The sequence below is a fragment of the Entelurus aequoreus genome, linkage group LG02 (genome assembly GCF_033978785.1).
Source record: "Entelurus aequoreus isolate RoL-2023_Sb linkage group LG02, RoL_Eaeq_v1.1, whole genome shotgun sequence".
Classification (NCBI taxonomy): Eukaryota; Metazoa; Chordata; class Actinopteri; order Syngnathiformes; family Syngnathidae; genus Entelurus; species Entelurus aequoreus.
In genome coordinates, this window is record NC_084732.1 from 68,360,833 (window position 1) to 68,387,812 (window position 26,980).

At 39.4% G+C, this 26,980-nt stretch overlaps 1 protein-coding gene across 2 annotated transcripts in view; it reads right to left on the minus strand.

Annotated features, from left to right (window-relative positions):
- Window positions 1-3,314: 3,314 nt before the first annotated feature.
- The window catches only part of LOC133638550 (12S rRNA N4-methylcytidine methyltransferase-like), a 223,872-nt gene continuing 200,206 nt past the window's right edge, over window positions 3,315-26,980 (minus strand). The window contains exons 5-7 of one of the 2 annotated variants that reach the window (XM_062031286.1): window positions 22,931-23,109; window positions 19,541-19,614; window positions 3,603-3,843 (exon numbers count right to left, since the gene is read on the minus strand). In XM_062031286.1, the coding sequence (XP_061887270.1) occupies window positions 3,745-3,843; window positions 19,541-19,614; window positions 22,931-23,109 (352 nt within the window). In that variant the 3' untranslated portion in view covers window positions 3,603-3,744. Of the gene's footprint in view, window positions 3,844-19,540; window positions 19,615-22,930; window positions 23,110-26,980 lie in introns of both variants that reach the window. The other variant, XM_062031275.1, reaches the window with a different exon arrangement.

The window sequence follows — 26,980 nt, forward strand, 5'->3', positions numbered from 1 at the left end:
AAAGTCCTCGATATGAATTTTTATGTCATTTAGCCACTTGATAGAACTGTTGGCTTACCTTTCCCAATCTCCCTCTGTAACCAAATGGCTGTTCATGCTTTGTATATTAGCTTTTATGCACCAATAGGAAAGAGGTGTCATCCTGCATTGCCTGCTTACTCTCGCTTTGCTTACTCTAAGCGGCCTCCTTTCGGCACCGAAATAACTTGACCACACAATCATGGTGAACATTATTGATCATAGGTTTTATTTGACTGATTTTAAAAGCACTTTGGACTTGAGTCTTGAATTTTCGTTATACTGTAAATGTGATTAAACCCAAATTGAACTACTTTAAATGTGTCCTGGTCTAACTCAGGCAACTTTACTTCATTCGTGTACAATGTTCTTAAGTCGAAATGTATTCATTTAAGTAACAGGCCTGAAAATAACAGGAAGGGAATAAGCGGTAGAAAATGGTTGGATGGATGGAGTTTTCAGCATCAAATACATTTATGCTAATAGCATGTTATCACAATGCATACATAAAACATAAAAAAAAAAAAGATCATTTAGTTTAACAGGACTGTGTTGAGATTTTACCCCACAAATGGTAAATGGTAAATGTGTTGTACTTGTATAGCGCTTTTCTACCTTTTTTTTTTTAAGGAACTCAAAGCGCTTTGACACTATTTCCACATTCACTTATTCACACACACACATTCACACAAAGCCATAGTTGAAATATCATTGAATATTCCGAAAAATAATAAATAATGATAATGTTGCCTTTCTGTGGCTTGTGGAGGATCCACACAACCCAAAACCAGTGAAGTTGGCACGTTGTGTGAATCGTAAATAAAAACAGAATACAATGATTTGTAAACCCTTTTCAACTTATATTCAATTGAATAGACTGCAAAGACAAGATACTTAACGTTCGAACTGGTAAACTACTGCAAATATTAGCTCATTCGGAATTTGATGCCTGCAACATGTTTCAAAAAAGCTGGCACAAGTGGCAAAAAAGACAGAGAAGGTTGAGGGATGCTCATCAAACACTTATTTGGAACATCCCACAGGTGAACAAGCTAATTTGGAACAGGTGGGTGCCATGATTGGGTATAAAAGCAGCTTCCATGAAATGCTCAGTCATTCACAAACAAGGATGGGGCGAGGGTCACCATTTTGTCAACAAATGTGTGAGCAAATTGTCGAACAGTTTAAGAATAACATTTCTCAACCAGCTATTGCAAGGAATTTAGGGATTTCACCATCTACGGTCCGTAATATCATCAAAAGGTTCAGAGAATCTGGAGAAATCACCGAATGTAAGCGGGAAGGCCGAAAACCAACATTGAATGCCCATGCCCTTCGATCCCTCAGGCGGTACTGCATCAAAAATCGACATCAGTGTGTAAAGGATATCACCACATGGGCTCAGGAACACTTCAGAAAACCACTGTCAGTAACTACGGTTTGTCGCTACATCTGTAAGTGCAAGTTAAAACACTACAATGCAAAGCCAAAGCCATTTATCAACAACACCCAGAAACGCCGCCGGCTTCGCTGGGCCTGAGCTCATCTAAGATGGACTGATGCAAAGTGGAAAAGTGTTCTGTGGTCTGACAAGTTCACATTTCAAATTGTTTTTGGAAACTGTGGATGTCGTGTCCTCCGGACTAAAGAGGAAAAGAACCATCTGGATTGTTATAGTTGCAAAGTTCAAAAGCCAGTATCTGTGATGGTATGGGGGTGTATTAGTGCCCAAGACATGGGTAACTTACACATCTGTGAAGGCACCATTAATGATGAAAGGTACATACAGGTTTTGGAGCAACATATGTTGCCATCCAAGCAACGTTATCATGGACGCCCCTGCTTATTTTAGCAAGACAATGCAAAGCCACATTCTGCACGTGTTACAACAGCGTGGGTTCGTAGTAAAAGTGTGCGGGTACTAGACTGGCCTGCCAGTAGTCCAGACCTGTCTCCCATTGAAAATGTGTGCTGCATTATGAAGCCTAAAATACCACAACGGAGATCCCGGACTGTTGAACAACTTAAGCTGTACATCAAGCAAGAATGGGAAAAAATTCCACCTGAAAAGCTTAAAAAATGTGTCTCCTCAGTTCCCAAACGTTTACTGAGTGTTGTTAAAAGGAAAGGCCATGTAACACAGTGGTGAACATGCCCTTTCCCAACTTGTTTGCAATGTGTTGCTGCCATTAAATTCTAAGTTAATGATTATTTTCAAAAAAAAAAAAAAAAGTTTCTCAGTTCGAACATTAAATATCTTGTCTTTGCAGTCTACACGGCAAAAACTGAAATCTAAGTAAGATTAAATATCTCAAATAAGGGTGATATTTGCTTATTTTCTGTTTGATAAGATAATTATTCTCAATAAGCAGATTTTATGTTAGTGTTTTACTTGTTTTAAGGGTTTTGGTCCTAAATGATCTCAGTAAGATATTACAGCTTGTTGCTGAGATTTGATGACCTATATTGAGTAAAACATGCTTGAAACTAGAATATCAACTGTTGCAAAGCTGTGTCGTCAACACTCACAAGTATAAAACTACCTTTTTAAGTAATCATTTATTATTTCAAGCATGAAAAAAATAAAATCATGACTTTGGCACAATTGTGTCTCATATTAAAACAGATGACAGCCAAATGAACTCTGCTGTTTTATTTTCAATGACACAATAGAAAATACGTACTCATATAGTAGTACTGTTGTTATTAGAGAGAATATACTTATTTTAAGGTATTTTTGGGTTCTAGCTAATTTTACTTGTTTTGGAAAGTCTTGAAAAGCCAAATGTTCTTGTTCTATTGGCAGATAATTTTGCTTAGTTCAAATACAATACCCAAATTTTTTTATATTGTTTTTGAACACTGACTTTTTGCAGTGTATTCAATTGGATATAAATTGAAAAGTATTTGCAAATCATTATATTCTGTTTTTATTTACGATTTACACAACGTGCCAACTTCACTGGTTTTGGGTTTTGTATATGATGCAACTTCATGTAGACGACGTGGAATATTACACACTTTTAAGAGTGGTTAATGTGTTTGGGTTGTTTTTTTGTCAATGTGACAGTAGTGAGAAATTGCCAAATTGTGACCTCATATCTTGCTTTGTGTTGCTTATAGTTGTCCTATGTTTAAAGTCTATTTCTGTTTCAGCGCTCCTTTCGTTGACATTCTGGTTACTCGGGCACTGATTAATCTCACCTGTCTCTGATTAGTGATCAGGAGGCTCACCTGCTCTTGATAACAACTTATTATGGTTTATAAAGAGTTCATGATGGATTTATTAGACAATAAACAGTTGAAAGAGCTTTATTTATTACAGCATTACCTATAGGAAACTTAAGCAGTTAAAGATAAAGACAAAATCATTGATAGAAAAAAAAAACGTAGAAAATAATCAACATCTGATTGCCACTCTGAGTTTTGCAGAGCGTCCTCGAGGGTTGTCTTTTATGTCCTCTTTTTCCGGGATGATCACCTTTTTTTGTAAACAATGCCAAAAAACTCCTACGCTTTTTCTCTCCGCGGACTTCCCCATCCGCGTGCCTCGTTTCCCCAGGTCCAAGGGATTGGGATCTAGATTAGACGAGTCCTCACCCCGAAGGAAGCGTTTCACCAGGCGGTCCTCTAATGAGTGAAACGTGATAACGCAGAGACGTCCTCCAGACCTGAGCGCTTTCTGGGCGGCGCGCAGACCGGCGTGCAGTTGGTTCAGCTCGTCGTTCACAAAGATGCGCAGAGCCTGAAAGGTCTTAGTGGCCACGTGTGAAGGTCGCTGGAGTCGGTCCTTCCGTGCGTAGAGAGCGGCGGCAGGAAATGATCCTGTAGAGACAAAAAGTAAGAGGGAAGTGGTGGCCAGACCTTCTTCTAGTTCAAGCGGGGAGACACAGAGGATTAAATATCAAATAAAATGATCCAACATGGGGCCAAAACATTTTGTCCCCAAATAAATAATGTGACAAACACTATTGAATTAAAAAATGGATGCCAAGTATGAAGGTGGTGTCTACTTGACTCTCCCCTCAGTACTCATCATCGTTCTGGCCAACAAGAGTCCTAATGTTAACTACGCATTCCATTCTACATTTATACTTTAGGTAAACTACGGTTGTACGGTACTAGCAAAGTACCCCGGAATTAATGACTACACTATCTTTGAAAAATATCGGTAGTTTTTCTATTCTTCCCCATGCTGCCGTGCGGCAGTGGTATTGCTGAGCCGAGGCGCATGTTGTGGGAGACAGCACGGACACACAGAGCGCATACAAGCAGAAACAGTGGGAAGAAGAAAAATAATAGTAAAAACAGCAATTCTACTGGTTAATAAAGCCGGTGCGCGACGCGCAATATGGAGGTATTTAATTGGGCTTCAAAACTAACAATAATCAAATCAAATCAAGCTTTATTTATAAAGCGATTTTCATACATAAAAGAAATGCAACGCAAAGTGCTTTACAAAGTTAAAAACAATAACCCGGTGACCCATATCAACCATTTATCACATACGTACACACGGACACAGATACCAAACACAAACACACAACATACACACATATACAACTATATGAACAAATGATTGCATGTGAGGAGGAGACATGTGAGTAGACACTATCACAGGGGCCATCTGCACCAGGAGGTTATCAGACCATGGCCACCAGGACTCTGACACAAAAGCGCCAACACAAGCACGGTCCATAACCCCTGAGGCAGATGGCTCATCTGAGGAACGTTGGAAAATAAAAATAATAAAACTTGTAAAATAGTAAGAACCATGTGTAGAGATAAAGAATAAAATACAAGTAAGACATATGAAGATTACCAGAAAAAAAAAAAAAAAAAAAAATATATATATATATATATATATATATATATATATATATATATATATATATATATATATATATATATATATATATATATATATATATATATATGTATATATATACACTACCGTTCAAAAGTTTGGGGTCACATTGAAATGTCCTTATTTTTGAAGGAAAAGCACTGTACTTTTCAATGAAGATAACTTTAAACTAGTCTTAACTTTAAAGTAATACACTCTATACATTGCTAATGTGGTAAATGACTATTTTAGCTGCAAATGTCTGGTTTTTGGTGCAATGTCTACATAGGTGTATAGAGGCCCATTTCCAGAAACTATCACTCCAGTGTTCTAATGGTACAATGTGTTTGCTCATTGGCTCAGAAGGCTAACTGATGATTAGAAAACCCTTGTGCAATCATGTTCACACATCTGAAAACAGTTTAGCTTGTTACAGAAGCTACAAAACTGACCTTCCTTTGAGCAGATTGAGTTTCTGGAGCATCCCATTTGTGGGGTCAATTAAACGCTCAAAATGGCCAGAAAAAGAGAACTTTCATCTGAAACTCGACAGTCTATTCTTGTTCTTAGAAATGAAGGCTATTCCACAAAATTGTTTGGGTGACCCCAAACTTTTGAACGGTAGTGTATATATATATATACACAGACAGTAAATAAATAAATATAACTTAATAAAATCTTGCATAATTAATAGGATAAAAAGTCAAATACAAATTACTTCAATAAAATAATTAAAGGTGACTCTTCTTTTGTTGTTGTTTTTTTGTCCTGTCCAGCTACTCAGGCAAATCATATAGTTGATGTAGATCAGTGGTCCCCAACCTTTTTGTAGCTGCGGACCGGTCAACGCTTGAAAATTTGTCCCACGGACCGGTGGGACAAATATATATATATATATTTATATATATATATATATATATATATATATATATATATATATATATATACATATATATATATATATATATATATATATATATATATATATATATATATATATATATACATATATATATATATATATATATATATATATATATATACATATATATATATATATATATACATATATATATATATATATATATATATATATATATATATATATATATATATATATATATATATATATATATATATATATATATTTTTTTTTAATACATTTCTTGTGCGGCCCGGTACCAATCGGTCCGCGGACCGCCCGGTGGTTGGGGACCACTGATGTAGATGACCATATTTGCCGTACGGATTTACTTTACAAAAGAAAAGTGTGGAATACTTCTCTTGTTGCCTTATTTGTGTTTGACTTTATTAAATAGATTTATATCAATGTTTGGCACAGGAGGGGATAGAAAAATAAAAGGAAGACAGAGGGTAAAATTGCAGGGTGAAGAGGGGGATAAAACAGAGAGACAACAACATACCAGCATCAGCAAATCGGTAGGTCGTGAGTTCAAACCCCGGCCGAGTCATACCAAAGACTATAAAAATGGGATCCATTACCTCCCTGCTTGGCACTCAGCATCAAGGGTTGGAATTGGGGGTTAAATCACCAAAATGTCCCGAGCGCGGCCACCGCTGCTGCTCACTGCTCCCCTCAACTCCCAGGGGGTGGAACAAGGAGATGGGTCAAATGCAGAGGGTAATTTCACCACACCTAGTGTGTGTGTGACTATCAGTGGTACTTTACTTAAAAATACAATATGTACAAATATGATACAAAAAGTGAGGGCAAAGAATCAGTAAATATTAACACAGAAATTCATCCATCCATCCATTTTCTACCGCTTATTCCTTTTGGGGTCGCAGGGGTTGCTGGAGCCTATCTCAGCTGCATTCGGGCGGAAGGCGGGGTACACCCTGGACAAGTCGTCACCTGACAATGAATATTATTACACTACAAATAGAGCAAAACAAATACCAGTAGAAATAGCACTATTGATAATAAATAATAATAAAAATGATCTCTATCAACAGTACCATTGTTTCAAATGCAACAATACATATATGTAATGATAACTTCAATTACAAAAGAAAGAGGATAAATGGAGGGGAAGAAAGAAAAGCAAACCGTATTAACCTTGTAGATTGTTATAGTAACAATAGGTTAAGCTTTGTCAGTATGCTGTGTTTCACCCAGTTTACGAACGTTTACATTGCACCGAATATGTCTCCCCGTGCGAACCATGTCCAGCATGTTTGCCTTTTCTTTGTTTTTTCGCCTTTTTGACAAGTTTTGTCTATTTTTGCAGACTCTGTAAAAGTGCCAAAACATGTATATTGTTTTGTAGAGTTCCTACGAACTGTTTAGTCCGGTTCCATCTTTTGGTAACGCTGTATTGCCCTGTTGACTTCTTGTTGTGCTCATGGTTGCTCGGTAGCGAAGTGAAGCCGTTGGTATTGTTAGCTTCTGCGTTTTTTTCTTTCACGTATCTTGCACCGGCCATAGCTGTGTCAGCCTTTCTTGTAGATAACTTGTGTGGTCAGAAGCGTTTAAAATATGTCCAACTGTTTCGGTTTTGTTGTTTTACCTTTGGGTTGCTCGGAAACGGCTCTGAGAAAATATCGGACCTAACACTGTCTGTTCAGAAAAATTCTGGCCCTCGGACAAATTTGTTAGAGGACCCCTGGTCTACATTTTTCCAACTGATAACAATGACCTCAGATTTACCGTTTTAAATATGTCCAACTTCTTCGGTTTTGTTGTTTTAGCTTTGGGTTGCTAGTAGGGCTGTGAATCTTTGGGTGCCCCACGATTCAATTCAATATCGATTCTTGGGGTCACGGTTCGATTCAAAATCGATTTTTTTTTCAATTCAACACGATTCTCGATTCAAAAACGATTTTTTTCCCGATTCAAAACGATTCTTTATTCATTCAATACATAGGATTTCAGCAGGATCTACCCCAGTCTGCTGACATGCAAGCAGAGTAGTAGATTTTTGTAAAAAACTTTTATAATTGTAAAGGACAATGTTTTATCAACTGATTGCAATAATGTAAATTTGTTTTAACTATTAAATGAACCAAAAATATGACTTATTTTATCTTTGTGAAAATATTGGACACAGTGTGCTGTCAAGCTTATGAGATGTGATGCAAGTGTAAGCCACTGTGACACTATTGTTCTTTTTTTTAATTTTTATAAATGTCTAATGATAATGTCAATGAGGGATTTTTAATCACTGCTATGTTGAAATTGTAACTAATATTGATACTGTTGTTGATAATATTCTTTTTTTTTCACTACTTTTGGTTTGTTCTGTGTCGTGTTTGAGTCTCCTCTCAATTGCTCTGCTTATTGCAGTTCTGAGTGTTGCTGGGTCGGGTTTGGTTCTGGAATTGGATTGCATTGCTATGGTATTGCTGTGTATTGTTTTGTTAGATCGATTAATTAAAAAAAAAAAAATTACAATAAAAAAAAAAATTAAATAATAAAAAAAAAAATTTAAAAAACGATTTTTAAAAAAATGAGAATCGATTCTGAATCGCACAATGTGAGAATCACGATTCGAATTTGAATCGATTTTTTTCCCACACCCATAGTTGCTAGGCAATGGCTCTGAGCTCGCATTTAGCTAGTTAACCCCCGGCTTTTCAGCACCTTTAGTTCGCTTGTTTTAGCGAATCTGCGCTTCCCGCCGGGCAGAGTTGAAGTGGAATATGTTCGGAAGCTGTCCTGTAGCTGTGATCACAATCAGTCATCAGGACATTATAGTTCTTTTGGTCAAAACTGTAGTGTCGGGAGCGCAGCTCTTCTTGTTTACGTCCTCCCTCGAAAACAGGAAGATTTCCTTTTTTATTACATAGAAAGTTGATCCATCGCCCCCTTGTTATTTTTGTTTGATATACAGTACTTCATAGCACTTATACTATATTGTGTTCAAAGTGTACAAATCCTTATTAGAAGATGGCCTTTAGTCAAGGAACCCATTTTTCATATTTACATTGTTTCTTATGGAGAAATGTGCTTCACTGTACAAACTTTCTTATTTACTGTACTAATCATATTCAAGAACCGATTAAGTTTGTAAAGTGAGGTTCCACGGTAAATACTTCCTTGTTTATTTGTCCACGACATTTTACATGAGACTGTTCTGTCAACATGGACAAGTAAGAACGAAGTTGGATTAGCTGCTAAACTCAGACGAAAAAAATGGCGTATTTATACTGAGGAAACACAAGAGAAGGTAGGATAAAGTATTATTTCAATATAATCATGGCATGGCCACATGACGTGTGACATGCAGGTACATAAATGCTAACAAATTATCAGGTATTAATGAATACTAAATTCTATAATGTCCAATTTAAAATGGTATTGTTACCTGAATTAGCACCATGTTATCCTGCTAATTGCATTGTACCTTACGTTCTGTCAAGAATTCTACGTTCCAAGAACGCCGGTTTATTAGTGATCTCCGGAGCCCCAAAAATGTCCGCAGGCTCGAGTGGTAGAAGCATTTAAGTCCCACCTTAAAACTCATCTACATACTCTGGATTTTAAATAGACTCTGTTTTAGACTAGTTGACCTGCCGCTTCTCTTTTTTTGCCCCACTCTACAGCATGGAGAGGTTACCAGGTGGCCATGGATAATACCTGGAGAGGTACCAGTCGATCCCACTCCCCTCATGCACAGCAATGTGGAGGCCCCGAGTAGCTCCTTCAGCATTAGACTGTTACATCCACCGTGCAAGAAGGAGTGCTACTGCCTTTCTACCCACAGCCATAAGACTTTACAACGCACTTGTGTGAGTACTGTGATCTTTTTTTCGTGGTGCGCAATACGGATGTTAGTGGGTTTTTTTGTTTTGTTTTTGTATTTTATCTTCTATCTATACATATTAGTGAGTGTAGTATTTATTACTATTTTGTTTTTCCATTACGTTTTACTTCTGTCACTGTGTGTAAAAACCTGCACAGCAAAAATGTAATTGCCCCATTGTTGGATAAATAAACGTCTATACAAGTGTTTTTCAACCACTGTGTTGTGACACACTAGTGTGCCGTGAGATACAGTGTGATTTTTTTGCAAACCAGTAATTATAATCCGCAAATAATGTGCTGTTGTTGAGTGTCTGTGCTGTCTAGAGCGCAGCAGAGTAACTGTGTAATTCTCTACCATATCAGTAGGTGGCTGCAGGTAGCTAATTGCTTTGTGGATGTCGGGAACATGGTTTGTCGTGATCACAATATGCAGACGACAGCGGGAGGCAGTGTGCAGGTAAAAAAGTGTCTAATGCTTAAACCAAAAATAAACAAAAGGCGAGTGCCGCTAAGAAAAGGCATTAAAGCTATGCAAAACAAAACTTCAACTGAACTGGCTGCAAACTAAACACAAACACAATTCTGGACGACGGCAAAGACTTACAGCGTGTGGAGCAGCAGACGGCATCCACAAAGTACATCCGTACATGACATGACAACCAACAACAAAATAGGAGCACAAGACAAGAACTAAAACACTACACAGAGGAAAACACCAAAACACTCAAAATAAGTCACGGCGTGATGTGACAAGTCGTGACAGTACACCTACTTTGAGACAAGAGCTATAGTGATGCATGGTTGGTTATGGTTTTAATTTATATCCAACAATTGCGAGAACGACTTTTTACTGTCAATATCGGCCGCATGAGTTTTCTGCTAGTGGTGTGCCTCTGGATTTTTTCAATGAAAAAAATGTGCCTTGGCTCAAAAAAGGTTGAAAAACACTGGTCTATCCTATTCTTTCCTATCCTAGCTAATTTAAGTCACGACCCGGAGTGCCCCCCCCCCCCATGACAAAGAAGAAGACCTCTTGCGGACCTCTGCTTGCCCCAAACTCTCACATTTTCATGAATAACTCAATAACTGGACCCACTTGGCATCCATTGCAGCCGGTCACCCAGGACGGGGGTCGCCGCATCTGCGGCCCCTTCCCGAAGCCCAAGGATTCTCGTTTTTTCCCTTTTCTGGGCTTGTTGAGTTTGAGGCATTTGTGATTAAGGTCTATGTAACTAAACGTTGATTGACTGATTGAATTGTAACCTGTTCTTACCTCCAAGATTTGACAACCGCCAGAATAATGTCATAAAAAATATCGAACCTAACACTTTCTGCTGAGAAAAATTCTGGCCTTTGGACAAATTTGTTAGAGGACCCCTGGTTTACATTTTTCCAACTGATGACAATGACCTCAGATTTAGGAGTGCTTATTATCCACCTGGCAGCATCACCCTTAGCAACGAACAGCACCAAGCAAATGCCAAAATTCCTCAGTCGGATGAGGAGCACATCCCCCACCACCTTTGAAAGGAGATATTAAAACGTCTACCAAACTGGACCCCCTTTGCACCTAAAAAATAGAAGCAATTACGCATAGGACAGATGACAAACAACAAGTCATGACTTATTGTTGAATTAAGATGGTATAAACTCAAGCTCTTTGAAACCCAGAACAACAGAAGCAGTAAAAAAGTTGCAAATGTTAACCTGAACAAAATTACATATTTTCATTGCCGATAAGCTGCCTTAACGTCTCTCAGGTGGCAACTATTGACACATGATGACAAAATAAAGCAATTGAATAAATCCACAGCCATAGCAACTGGCATTAATATATTTATAATCATTAATGAGTCAACAACGGTCTTATTGAACAACAAGTGCAGGTCACTGTATCTAAGGATGTGAGAGAAGAGCAGCAGGACCGAACTGCAAGTCCATTCCATCCATCAGTCTCATTGCGGAGCAGATGGACGGCGGACATGGTGTTGACTGGCGAATGTGTCACTAAAACACTGAAGTCAGCGGAGCCAAATGCTTCTAATTCATGAATGCCATGTTCTTATTGCAAATGTTTTTTGTTGTCTTACCGTGTCGCTCAGCTGCCAACACTCACAATCTGCCCCTTCATTACTTCTTGGAAATGTGCTCTCAATAAATAGGAGCAGTTCTTGCGTTCCTATTCCCTTCAGGAATGTCAGTGAGCCTTGCTAATACATTTAGGAATCCAAACACAACTGCTGATGGCCTTAATTCCTATAAAACTATGCATGAATAATGTTGTTTTGCTGAAAGTAGCGAAGGTCACATTATTAGTTTTCTTTCATTTCAGATTAAAAAAATAACATATTTTAGCAATACAAAATATCCGTGTATCATTTGTTCATTAATTAAAAAATCGAATAAAATCCAAACGTTTCCAGACAAAAACAAAAAAAACTGAACAGGCATACAAACTTATTTTTTCTAACCTTACCTATACACCAAAATCAATGTATCATTCGGATCTGGAACCAAATAATGAAAAAGCAAGTTGTTATTTAATTTTTTATGTTTTGGTTTTATTTAAAAAAATTATTGAACAGATAATACACCAATTTTGAGATGTATTGACCAAATGACATATTCGTCGTAAAATGGCGATATCCCACATTTTCATCGGTTGTTCGGAGGCGATACAGGAAAATAGAAAATTTTGAAAAGTGGTTTTCGACATAGAAGAACGAGCCACTTCCTTGTGACTTCCACAGTAGACATAAGGAAAATGGGCAACAACGAAGGAGTTTTTGAACATCTTTTTTTTTACTTCATTTGTGCATTTTTACATTTTAATTCTTGTCTCTTCATATGTTTTATACGGTAATTTCAATCTGTGTTTAGTAAAATGACAATAAATCTATCTTCCAGTGGCTAACGTGCAGCCAACCACGAGGACCACCGTGCAAACTAATTGCAGTTTTGTTCAATTCAATTAAAATCCAAACAACTTTTCTAACCCCTCAAGGAGCAATTATTTCTGGGCAGCAGGTTGTCATAGTTCGTACAGCCTACACATGGTGTTACGGCGCGAGCGCAGGCCGCCGCGCATTCCTCCACACGCTCTGTTGAGTGCACCGCCGGGCACGCTCCTGCTGTTGCGGCGCAAGCGCATCCCGCTGCACAGTCCTCAGCGCGATCCGCTGAGCGCGTCTCCGGACACGCCGACGGGCGTTCCTCTCCCGCAATCATTCTACAATCAACACACCTGATGATGATGAGATCCCTGCCTTCATAAGCCAGCGTGTCCTGCGTTCCAGGGCCAGAACGTAGCCCGCTGTATGGTACAGTAAGCCTACACGTCTCTAGCTCTCTCCCTATGTGCATTCGCTCTCTCTTTGTTTCTCCTCCTCTATGCTCATCGTCTTGTGTCCTGTGTCGTCATCCCGCAGCGTTCCTCCGTTTCCTGTTTTCGAGATGTGTGTCTCGTCTCCCCGAATTCCCTCTGGTTCCCTGGCTGCCTTCCTGGATCTCGACCTCTCGCCTGGACACGGACCTTGACGCCTCGCTTCTGCTTTTGATCTCTCCCCTGCCCACGGACCTCCGAGCTTGCCTTGCCCTCCCTGGACTTCCGCATCTCGCTTAACACGCACCTTCAACAACTCCTGGTAACACTCAGTTAAACACAACACATAGTCACACCATACGTATCTTGATGTATTACACACGTCATTTTGTTATATTAATAAATATGCCTAGAGCTAAACGACGTCCCTGCCTCTGCGCCGTCTTCTTCTTCCCCTGTACCGTAACACATGGCCCACAATAAAAAGTCAACAAACAAATAATATATACAATACATAGTATTTTCATTGTTCAATAGAAGTAACAACTGTACGACGTTGTAATGCTGATTATTTGGTGATTATTATTATTAGTGTTAATAAATTAACTTTGACAGCCATATCGGTTTAACTTCATTGCGAAATATGCCGACATTGAATATTAGCTGAAAAATAATTTTAAATAAATCAAGTGTTTTTTGATTAATTGATAAGTTTTAAAGGCCTACTGAAATGATTTTTTTTTATTTAAACGGGGATAGCAGATCCATTCTATGTGTCATACTTGATCATTTCGCGATATTGCCATATTTTTGCTGAAAGGATTTAGTAGAGAACATCGACGATAAAGTTTGCAACTTTTGGTCGCTGATAAAAAAAGCCTTGCCTGTACCGGAAGTAGCGTGACGTAAAAGGTTGAAAGGCTCCTCACATTTCCCCATTGTTTACAATGCAACCAGAGCGATTTGGACCGAGAAAGCGACGATTACCCCCTTAATTTGAGCGAGGATGAATGATTCGTGGATGAGGTACGTGAGAGTGAAGGACTAGAGTGCAGTGCAGGACGTATCTTTTTTCGCTCTGACCGTAACTTAGGTACAAGGGTTCATTAGATTCCACACTTTCTCCTTTTTCTATTGTGGATCACGGATTTGTATTTTAAACCACCTCGGATACTATATCCTCTTGAAAATGAGAGTCGAGAACGCAAAATGGACATTCACAGTGACTTTTATCTCCACGACAATACATCGGCGAAGCTCTTTAGCTACAGAGCTAACGTGATAGCATCGTGCTTAAATGCAGATAGAAACAAAAGAAATAAACCCCTGACTGGAAGGATAGACAGAAAATCAACAATACTATTAAACCATAAATGCACGGTTAATGCTTTCCAGGCTGGCGAAGCTTAACAATGCTGTTGCTAACGACGCCATTGAAGCTAACTTAGCAACGGGACCTCTACAGAGCTATGCTAAAAACATTAGCTATCCACCTACGCCAGCCCTCATCTGCTCATCAACACCCGTGCTCACCTGCGTTACAGCGATCGACGGAGCGACGATCATAGATGCGGTCGGCGGCCCGGAGACGGAGGAAGTCAAGGTGAGGTCGGCAGCTAGCGCGTCTGCTATCCAAGTCAAAGTCCTCCTGGTTGTGTTGCTGTAGTCCGCCGCTAATACACCCATCCCACCTACAACTTTCTTCTTTGCAGTCTTCATTGTTCATTAAACAAATTGCAAAAGATTCACCAACACAGATGTCCAGAATACTGTGGAATTTTGAGATGAAAACAGAGCTTTTTGTATTGGGTTCAATGGTGTACCAATACTTCCGGTTCAACGATTGACATCACGCGCATACGTCATCATACATAGACGTTTTCAACCGGAAGTTTAGCGGGAAATTTAAAATTAAATAAATAAATGATAAATGGGTTATACTTGTATAGCGCTTTTGTACCTTCAAGGTACTCAAAGCGCTTTGACAGTATTTCCACATTTACCCATTCACACACACATTCACACACTGATGGCGGGAGCTGCCATGCAAGGCGCTAACCAGCAGCCATCAGAGGCAAAGGGTGAAGTGTCTTGCCCAAGGACACAACGGACGTGACTAGGAAGGTAGAAGGTGGGAATTGAACTCCAGTAACCTGCAACACTCCGATTGCTGGCACAGCCACTCTACCAACTTCGCCACGCCGTGCACTTTATAAGTTAACCCGGCCGTATTGGCATGTGTTGCAATGTTAAGATTTCATCATTGATATATAAACTATCAGACTGCGTGGTCGGTAGTAGTGGGTTTCAGTAGGCCTTTAAGGTTGTGGGATAGCCGCCCCTCAATTGAAAATTAAGGATGACGTTTATTATCCATTAAGGTAAATAAAATATTATTTTGTACTAGCAGAAGTACCCTGCTATGCCAGTCTAGTGCTTTTCCTAAACATTGGTTGTGGGGAAGTAAAATAGTTTGCAGCAGGCCTGTGTAAGGCCTTTAAGAGAAACTGCAATAAATAGAGAAGTGAGTGATGTGGCATTTCTCTCCTCCTGCACTAAACAGCCGAAGGTGTGAGTCATACTGCAATCAATACAATGCCTGCACAGAGAGGCCCAGCCCTAGTCTGGCCTCGCCGAGCCATGTGCTCTCTCTTTAATTCATCTTTCAAAGTTCCCAGAGACACATCCATGGAGAATAGGGGAGATTAGATAGAGTGCAAAAACATCAACAATGTGTACACAACGAAACCCTTCCTACACTGTGTATTATTGTTGTCTTTCATTTGCATTTTGGAGAAACTCGTGTTTGTTGATGTGGGGAAGCAAATACATTCAACAGTCAACTGCGGAATGCAAGGAATAAGACATACAGTATGTACAGTATAGATTATAGTCCAGAGTGAGTTTGGACTATAATGAATAATGCATGAGTGATTTGGCTTAGGCTTTACGCTTTTACAGCCTTTTGTCTGGTCTCGGGACCGGTGTTCTGACAAAACATGCCCCAATAATTGTGTTCTAATAGTGTGGATTTTACCCGGCTATCAAGCTGTCAAACTAACGTCAAAGTAGATCAATCTGTATAAATTAGTGTTCGACATCGTCACATGAAGATCATAACCTGATAAATCCTACAATTTCATTGTTGAATAGGTTGCAGTGTAAAACGTGTGTACGAAATGACAACTACCGTATTTTACGGACTATAAGGCGCAATTAAAATCCTTTAATTTTTTCAAAAATTGACAGTGCGCCTTATAACCCGGTGCGCCTAATGTACGGAATAATTCTGGTTGTGCTTACCGACCTCAGAGCTATTTTATTTGGTACATAGTGTAATGGTAAATGTGACCAGTAGATGGTAGTCACACATAACAGATACGTGTAGACTGCAATATGACGCCAGTAAACAACACCAAAACGTTAAATGTTCCATTGAAAATAAAGAACATTACACACGGCACTCAAAAATCTGTCAAAATGTTTTAGTATGACTTTGAAGCCGCACCGCTTGATGGATTGTCGGCCCATTACGTCTACCGTAGTCAGAGATACAAGTATTACTATGGTGTGTGTATATATATTATCTGGCGTTTTGTTTCGCAATATTATGCAAAACCAACTTTTCTTACCTTCTGGTACCTGCTGATGTGTATTTGAGATCTGCATAAGTCCTGAAAATTTGCGCAAGTCCGCCACTGTAGTCCGTGTCGATTCCGTAGTCGATAAGCTTCTTCTTTTTCACTATCTTCTTGTTATGGGGCATTCACCCTCTGCTGCTGCCATTTCTAATATAAAGTAGTGTAAAGTTCTAACTTATATCTCGCTATGGAAGCGCTAAAAACTACCGGTGAGGTGGGTTTACAATTATTCACCCACGGAACTTTAACTATTAGAGAGTTCCGATAGGACGGTTTTTCACAAGACACATTTCAGGCGTTGTTGCACTAGTGAGCCACGGATGAGAAGATGCTGCTCCGTTATTGATTGAAGAAAAGTCTGAATGTCATTAAAACAGTTAGCTCCATCTTTTGACACTTCTTCCACCCCCGTCCTTGCACGCTACACCGTTACAACAAAGATGACGGGGAGAAGACACTGTCAAAGGTGAGCCATGTAAATAAGACGGCCAACAAAACGGCGCATCCTGAAGCGACTGTCAGAAAGCGACTTGAAGATGATCTGTAAAAAATCATCTATGCAACATTTTGACCAAAGAACCACCATTACATGTTATGTAGACCACAAGGAAGTGTTTTACATTTAGAAAAACATCATAATATGACCCCTTTAATGCGCCTTATAATCCGGTGCGCATGAAAAAAAGACCTGAATAGACCCGCTCAGCGGCTGTGCGCCTTTAAATCAGGTGCGCCCCATGGTCCGAAAAATACGGTACAGTGGAACCTCGATTTTTGAACGCCTCTATTTGCGACTTTTTCCACTTTATGAACCTTTACATCGGACCAAATATGCCTCTGTGTGCGAACCATGTCTCGGCGTTACGAACGCTTCCTTCATTCATCTTGCATGCCGCTTGAAGCCATCGTGGCCTGCCATTTTGACGACATCGCTTCCTGTGCTCGCCGGGACAGCCATTTTGAAGAGTGGGGCCACTTATGTCAGATCCTATTTATATCCTTTACACGCGGCCGCGGCCATTTCAAAGAGCTTCGACGGCAAACGGCACTTCTGACAAGTTTATTTCCACAATTGTCGCACCTTACGCCAGTCAGAGCTGTGTCAGCCGTCTTAGAGATCACTTTGTGTGATGAGAAACACCTTAAATGTGTCCAAACTCTCACATTCTCCATGTATAGCTTCGGGGTGCTACACAACTGCTCTGAGCTAGCGTTTTAGCTAGTTAGCCTCTGGCTTGAGGCACCGTCAGTTTGAAGATTTTTTCAATGAAGGGGGCTTTGTTCCCGCAGCCTGTCTTTAATTGTGATGAGACCGAAAAATATGCCAGAGCGGACCTTATTACAGCGAAGGGAAATGGCACTACCGATGAAGCCGATGATGGATCGCCTCACACTGCTAGTTTGCGTTAATGCTAGCGATGACTACTATTACAGTGGCAAAACATACACTATATTGCCAAAAGTATTTGGCCACCTGCCTTGACTCACATATGAACTTTAAGTGCCATCCCATTCCTAACCCATAGGGTTCAATATAATGTCGGTCCACCTTTTGCAGCTATTACAGCTTCAACTCTTTTGGGAAGGCTGTCCACAAGGTTGCGGAGTGTGTTTTCAGGAATTTTCCACCATTCTTCCAAAAGCGCATTGGTGAGGTCACACACTGATGTTGGTCGAGAAGGCCTGGCTCTCTGTCTCCGTTCTAATTCATCCCAAAGGTGTTCTATCGGGTTCAGGTCAGGACTCTGTGCAGGTCAGTCAAGTTCATCCACTCCAGACTCTGTCATCCATGTCTTTATGCACCTTGCTTTGTGCACTGGTGCACAGTCATGTTGGAAGAGGAAGGGGCCCGCTCCAAACTGTTCCCACAAGGTTGGGAGCATGGAATTGTCCAAAATGTTTTGGTATCCTGGAGCTCTGTAGCAACTGAAAGTCTCTGCACTATGCGCTTCAGCATCCGCTGAGAACTCTCTGTCAGTTGCTGTTGTTCCCAAACTCTTCCATTTTCTTATAATAAAGCCGACAGTTGACTTTGGAACATTTAGGAGCGAGGAAATGTCAAGACTGGATTTTTTGCACAGGTAGCATCCTATGACAGTTCTACGCTGGAAATCACTGAGCTTCTGAGAGCGGCCCATTCTTTCACAAATGTTTGTAGAAACAGTCTCCATGCCTTGATTTTATACACCTGTGGCCGGGCCATGTGATTAGGACACCTGATTCTCATCATTTGGATCGGTGGCCAAATACTTTTGGCAATATAGTGTATTAAATATACTTGTTAAATAAAACCTCTGCCTTGTTTCTAATGAATACTTAGCCCTACTACGCTACTGTATTTTAATGTTGCTCATTATGCTGGTACTTGGGTAGCCAAGGTTTTTTTGAGGTGGTACTTGGTGAAAAAAGTTTGAGAACCACTGAAATAGATACATTTAGATTTTACATCACATTATTGATGACTCTTGTTGACAAAGATGATGATGTGTGGAGAGAAAAAGGAGGATAGGGGAAAGCAACGCGGACGCCGCCTTCTTACTTTGCTGTGTTTCTCACTTTCTTTATCAACGTGGGTTAATAGTGACATTTTTTGGCCACAGTTGTGCTCAGTCCAAAAAAAATTAAGTAGGGTTTGTTGTATGGTCACTCGTTTCTGCGGAGTTATGCATTCGATTGTTCGCCGCCATTGTTTGGTACAACCAAGACAGTATACGAAACCCGGGACCAACTTTTGGCAAAATATTTTGTCAAAAACCTAATCATACGAAAGTGAGGCAAGGTACCAACCTCTGTATTTTTCGCTTTAAATTGAATAGTTCTTGTCAGCATTTTTGTGCACAGGTGGTCACAGAGTGCTCCTTGCTTCAATTAGGACCTGGGCTGTTTTTAATCAGCAAAACTAGTGATATTTTTCAGAAGAAATCAAACAGTGCTTTTACACACACCTTCTCTCCCATGGAGACGCTGACGCACACGCAGCCTATTGACTGCAGCATTTCAATCATCCGACGCCTCAAATCTTGGGAGGCATAAAAGCAAAAGCAAAAACAATCAGCAAAGAAAATATTTGCATGCATGGCATTGTGCAAAAAATGTGTGTCAGCGTGTGTGTTTGCAAGAGTGTCACGTGTGTATCAGCAGGGGGACGAGGAGAGAATGCGTGAGAGTCTATCAACAGAAGAAAAATAGAAAATATTGTATTTTTCGGACCATAAGGCGCATTAAAGAGGTCATATTATGATTGTTTAAATACATTTAAAAGGTGGTCTGCATAACATGTAATGGTCTTTTTTTGGTCAAAATGTTGCATGGATTATGTTTTACAGACAACCTTCAAGCCGCTTTCCGAACATCTTTTCAAGATGCGTTGTTTGTGGGCGTGCCTCCACTTTGACAGCTTCTTCTACCCGTCGTCTTTTGCTGTACCGGTAGTTTTTAGCACTTCCATAGCGAGTCCACTGACAGATATAAGTTAGAAGTGTACGCTACTTTATGTTAGAAATGGTAACAGCAGAGGATGAATGCCCCACAACAGGAGGCTAGAGAAAAAAAAGGAGCTTTTTGACTACAATGGCGGACCCGCGCAAATTTTCGGGACTTACGTGGAACCCAAACACACAACAGCAGGTACCCATAGGTAAGAGAAGTTGGTTCTGCATAATATTGCACAACAAAATGCCAGATAAAACATTTCCTAATAGGTGCCATTTTGGTGTCCTTATACACACACCATAATAGGACCCGTATGTTGAAGCACAGTACGTCTGACTACCCGAGCCGTAATGCGCCGAGTTGCATCAAACGGTGCGGCTTCGTAGCTTACCAAAGTCAAACTAAAACATGGGATCCGGAACTGCCAGTGTCCAAAATCCGGCCTGCGGGAAATCTCAAGTTTAAAAAAAATAAATACATTTTTTTTTTATTATTATTTTTTTGGAAAATGTGTCCTTTTTAATCCATTTTCTATTGCTTGTTAGTCTCGGTGTCAACTAGCGGCTCAAGCAATGCATTTTCTCATCGATAATGTGACATCGGCAAAGTGCACGCTCTTTCAGTCAATTAGTGTGCGATATATATATATATATATATATATATATATATATATATATATATATATATATATATATATATATATATATATATATATATATATATATATATATATATATATATATATATATATATATATATATATATACAAACCCCGTTTCCATATGAGTTGGGAAAATGTGTTAGTTGTAAATATAAACGGAATACAATGATTTGCAAATCATTGTCAACCCATATTCAGTTGAATATGCTACAAAGACAACATATTTGATGTTCAAACTGATAAACATTTTTTTTTTGCAAATACTCATTAACTTTAGAATTTGATGCCAGCAACACGTGACAAAGAAGTTGGGAAAAGTGGCAATAAATGCTGATAAATTTGAGGAATGCTCATCAAACACTTATTTGGAACATCCCACAGGTGAACAGGCAAATTGGGAACAGGTGGGTGCCATGATTGGGTATAAAAGTAGATTCCATGAAATGCTCAGTCATTCACAAACAAGGATGGGGCGAGGGTCACCACTTTGTCAACAAATGCGTGAGCAAATTGTTGAACAGTTTAAGAAAAAACTTTCTCAACCAGCTATTGCAAGGAATTTAGGGATTTCACCATCTACGTCCGTAATATCATCAAAGGGTTCAGAGAATCTGGAGAAATCACTGGACGTAAGCAGCTAAGCCCGTGACCTTTGATCCCTCAGGCTGTACTGCATCAACAAGCGACATCAGTGTGTAAAGGATATCACCACATGGGCTCAGGAACACTTCAGAAACCCACTGTCAATAACTACAGTTGGTCGCTACATCTGTAAGTGCAAGTTAAAACTCTCCTATGCAAGGCGAAAACCGTTTATCAACAACCCCCAGAAACGCCGTCGGCTTCGCTGGGCCTGAGCTCATCTAAGATGGACTGATACAAAGTGGAAAAGTGTTCTGTGGTCTGGCGAGTCCACATTTCAAATTATTTTTGGAAACTGTGGATGTCGTGTCCTCCTGACCAAAGAGGAAAAGAACCATCCGGATTGTTATAGGCGCAAAGTTGAAAAGCCAGCATCTGCGATGGTATGGGGGTGTATTAGTGCCCAAGACATGGGTAACTTACACATCTGTGAAGGCGCCATTAATGCTGAAAGGTACGTACAGGTTTTGGAGCAACATATGTTGCCATCCAAGCAACGTTACCATGGACGCCGCTGCTTATTTCAGCAAGACAATGCTAAGCCACGTGTTACATCAACGTGGCTTCATAGTAAAAGAGTGCGGGTACTAGACTGGCCTGCCTGTAGTCCAGACCTGTCTCCCATTGAAAATGTGTGGCGCATAATGAAGCCTAAAATACCACAACAGAGACCCCCGGACTGTTGAACAACTTAAGCTGTACATCAAGCAAGAATGGGAAAGAATTCCACCTGAGAAGCTTAAAAAATGTGTCTCCTCAGTTCCCAAACGTTTACTGAGTGTTGTTATAAGGAAAGGCCATGTAACACAGTGGTTAACATGCCCTTTCCCAACTACTTTGGCACGTGTTGCAGCCATGAAATTCTAAGTTAATTATTATTTGCAAAAAAATATATAAAGTTTATGAGTTTGAACATCAAATATCTTGTCTTTGTAGTGCATTCAATTGAATATGGGTTGAAAATGATTTGCAAATCATTGTATTCCGTTTATATTTACATCTAACACAATTTCCCAACTCATATGGAAACGGGGTTTGTACAAACGTATACACAGCCCGGCCCCCGGCCAAATTGTTTTAACCCAATGCGGCCCCCGAGTCAAAAAGTTTGGGGACCCCTATTCTATATTGTCAATGGAACACGTTTTGATGTTGCTTGCTTGCGGGTACTTACTTGCATCATTTATTGAACAGGTGTCAACCTGCAGTCCACACAAATCTCTTGTGTACCAAATAAAATTGCTTTGCACAACCAGAAGTAATACATAAATTAGGCGCACTGGGTAATAAGGCGCACTGTCGATTTTTGAGAAAATGAAAGGATTTTAGGTGCGCCTTATAGTCTGAAAAATAGGGCATATCTATTTAAAAGGGGCTTTATGATAAGAAATTGACCAAGTGTTTCAAGCTCATCTATCTTTGTCGTTGCTGTTTTTAAAGAGGAAAGGGAACACAAACAGAAGAGAAGACAGTGACAAATATCGTAGTGCAAGCGATTTGAAATTTCCCACTGGGAAAAAGGCTTTTAACTCAGCTTGTTTTATTTTCTGCTAAAGCCTCCAGAAAGCTGCGGGAATTATTCAGGTTCATGTCTCGCTACCTGCTACCACACTGGCCAGCTGCTGCGTCCGGGTGATGGGCTTGACCCGGCGTGCCTCCACAATGGCTGAAGCTATTTTCCAGGCGTGCCTCTCCTCCCCGTATGCAGTGAGGATAGAAGTGAGCGCCTGTTGATCTAAGGTATTCACCACGTCAGCAGCACAGGGCATGTCGGCGAACCTACGCACAAAAGGAAGACCAATTAAAGTCGGCGACGTCACGTCCTTGCTGACAGCAGTGGATCCTGCCATGAGTGTGACAGAGCTGAAAACCTTCATGGCTGAAAATGATTTGTGAGGGATCCAAGACAAGTGCATGGTGATGCTACATTAGGTGGGATGCTGCAGATGCTGAAATGTGTTGTCATGCAAGAAAACATTGTTCCATGTAAATTCAGGTTTTTCTGACGCAGTGTTCAATTTAGTTTTTAATTTAAATTCAGTCTTTTGACTAAAATGCATTCTCGCCATTCTTCAGTCATCTCCATTTATTTAGTTTTAGGTGAGTTGGCGAAATTTCCCAACATTTTCGTCAATAATGCTTCAATTACATTTTGGCAACTAAATGTAAAGCATTAAGGATAATGCACCTTTTCTAGGTTACTTGTAAAACATCACATTAGGGCTGGGCGATATGGCCTTTTATTAATATCTCGGTATTTTTAGGCCATGTCACGATACACGATATATATCTCGATATTTTGCCTTAGCCTTTAATGAACACTTGGTGCATATAATCACAGCAGTATGATGATTCTATGTGTCTACATTAAAACATTCTTCTTCATACTGCATTAATATATGCTCATTTTAAACTTTCATGCAGAGAGGGAAATCACAACTAAGTCAATTTACCAAAACTGTATTTATTAAACAGTTACTAAGCAGTGGCACAAACATTCATGTCATTTCAAAACAGAAAGTGCAAGATACATTTTAAAACAAGCTATTAGTGCACTTTTGTGCATGATGTCACTAAGATGACATATCAAAGCAACACTAAATTAAAGTGTACGTTTTGTACAGAACGCCACTACAATAGTTTATAACAAATAAAGTGCACTTTTGTGCATGATGTCACACAAGATATTTCAATAACTGTCAAATAAAAATGAGCTGCATAATAGGAAATCAAATAGTGGATGTCATCTCCTTCTGTTTGGACCATTTTTTTCATACAGTGTTGATGTGGACATGGTTGCTTGGGCATTTTGTTGGTGTGGCACTGGCCGAGATGTTGACATGCAGAGTTTTAAGAACTCCTTATTCTCTAGGGGGTGACTTTTCAAATGATGCTACATTGGCAGTGGTGATACTTTTTGTAGCAACGCTTTGCCTCATAGTTGACATATTACGGTTGTCTGTTCGACATCTTCCCGCTTGAAGCCAAACCACCACCAGACGATGTTTTTCTTGGGAATTAATTCTTCTTCCTCCATTTGTTACCAGATTTGCACCTTCATTCTCTCCTATTACCACTCGCACCGCACCGTTAGCACCACAGCTAAAGTTACCCGCGTCGCTACCTCTCTGCTCCGCGAGGGCGTGTCATGTGCAACGTCATGTTACGCGTAACAAGGTGCGCTCGTTTTTATGTCTCAGTGAGAAAGAGAGACAAGAAAGAGCGAGAAACGCCTGTAGTGTAATGCCCGCAGCTAAAAGCAACAGCGTGAGAACGTATACTCAAGTATCACGATGTAGTCATTTTCGATATCGCACAGAGACAAACCCGCGATAAATCGAGTATATTGGATATGTCGCACAGCCCTACATCACATACAAATTAAAAACAAAAATTAGACCCGCTCTCAAGGAAAATATTAATAGGTCAATAATGTCTCACTAAACTTAGTATTGTTTTATTTTTAGGGATGTTCTGCTGCTGATTCCAATACCAATCTATCATGAGTGAGATCTGCCGATACCAATACTGATCATATTTATTAACTGTACATTTTTCAATGTATTTATTGTTAGTGCTATTGAATGCTTGACAATATCAGCACTCAATTTTAGCTACTTCTCTTTCATTACATACAATGGTTTGAGCAAAACAAAGTCGATAGTCCACAATAACTGAACAAAATCAAAAACTACTATTTATTGTGTGAATGCTCCAAAGCATATGGTTTTCTACACCAAAATTAATCTATTTATTATTCAACAACTTCTTCTTCTTCTCCAAATTTTGGCGCGCTCTACCTTCCACATTTTTCATCCGATTCAAACCGTTCCAACTTCAAACTGTTCAACCTATTCGGGAATCGCGGGCTTTCCCTTAACAAATTCCAAAAATTCCAAGATTTCCCAGAATTCCAGGTTTTCAGGGACATTTTTCCCATTCAAAATTAATTGGCCAATTTTTCAAACTTCCGGTATTTCCACATTTTTCAACCAATTCAAACCATTCCCCCTTCAACACATTTCACCATTCTGGAAATTCAAACTTCCCTTTTTCCAAGTTCCAAAAAATTCCAGGATTTTCCATAATTCCTAGTTTTCCAAAGCCCTATTTCCACCCTTTTTTTCTGGCGACTACTCCTTCCACGTTTTTCAACCCACTTCAACCGTTCCACCGTCAAAACATTCCTCTTAATTAGGAGAAAAAACAAAGTTGTTTTTTGAACTGGAAAAATTCCCGGTTTTCCCGAAATTCCAGGACTTCCATAATACCATTTCTCAATTCAATATGTTACTACTTCAACATTTCTCGACCAACTTGAACAATTTTAACACCAACCGTTTCAACACATTCAGACCATTAAAGATTTTAACCATTTAAAAAAAAAATCCCGCTTTTCCCGAAATTCCCAAATGTTTGGGAAATTCACATTTAAATCAATGGGACATTCTTCAAAGTTCCCCAATTCCCACATTTTTCATCTGATTCAAACTGTTCCAACTTCAAAATATTCAGCCTGTTCAGGAATTGTCTGCTCTTCTTCAACAATTCTAAAAATAATTCCTGGATTTCAGTTCAACCTCAGCATTGGAGCCTTCACACGCAATTCCTTCAGGAATTGCCTCATCTAGTTACTCATTAAAGTCCTTTTCTTTGCCCTCAAAGTCCTTCTGTGTCCAGAGAATTATTTACTGAAATTAAAACATTAATAAAAAGCTAAAAACTAAATTTTGAGAAAAGAATGAATGGATAACATCACTCAAGTATTGATCATATACTGATATTACCCTTGGTTTCAACACCACCAATTAATGGATCGAGCCGCCCTCTTACGTGTTGTGTCATTCTGGCTGTGACAATGCTGACACAACATTTTTTGTTATATTATCCTTATTTTCCCTAAAATTGAAAAACAAGAAAAAAAGTGAGTGAATGTCCCAGAGCCCAATGGTACAAAGTCCTGAATCCAGACATTGATCCAGATCAGCCCCAAAACGTTATCATTTATTCCGTATTCCTGTTCTGACATTTCCTGAAAGTTTAATTATAATCTGGCCATAACTTTTTGAGCTATGTTGCTAACTAAATAACTAACTAACTGACTGAAGAATACATAACGTGCTGGAGAAAGATAATTAATGCAGTGAATTTAATACGATGTATTTTGACGTGATTGTTTTTTAAGTACAAACCCCGTTTCCATATGAGTTGGGAAATTGTGTTAGATGTAAATATAAACGGAATACAATGATTTGCAAATCCTTTTCAACCCATATTCAATTGAATACACTACAAAGACAAGATATTTGATGTTCAAACTCATAAACTTAAATTTTTTTTTGCAAATAATAATTAACTTAGAATTTCATGGCTGCAACATGTGCCAAAGTAGTTGGGAAAGGGCATGTTCACCACTGTGTTACATGGCCTTTCCTTTTAACAACACTCCGTAAACGTTTGGGAACTGAGGAGACACATGTTTTAAGCTTCTCAGGTGGAATTCTTTCCCATTCTTGCTTGATGTACAGCTTAAGTTGTTCAACAGTCCGGGGGTCTCCGTTGTGGTATTTTAGGCTTCATAATGCGCCACACATTTTCAATGGGAGACAGGTCTGGACTACAGGCAGGCCAGTCTAGTACCCGCACTCTT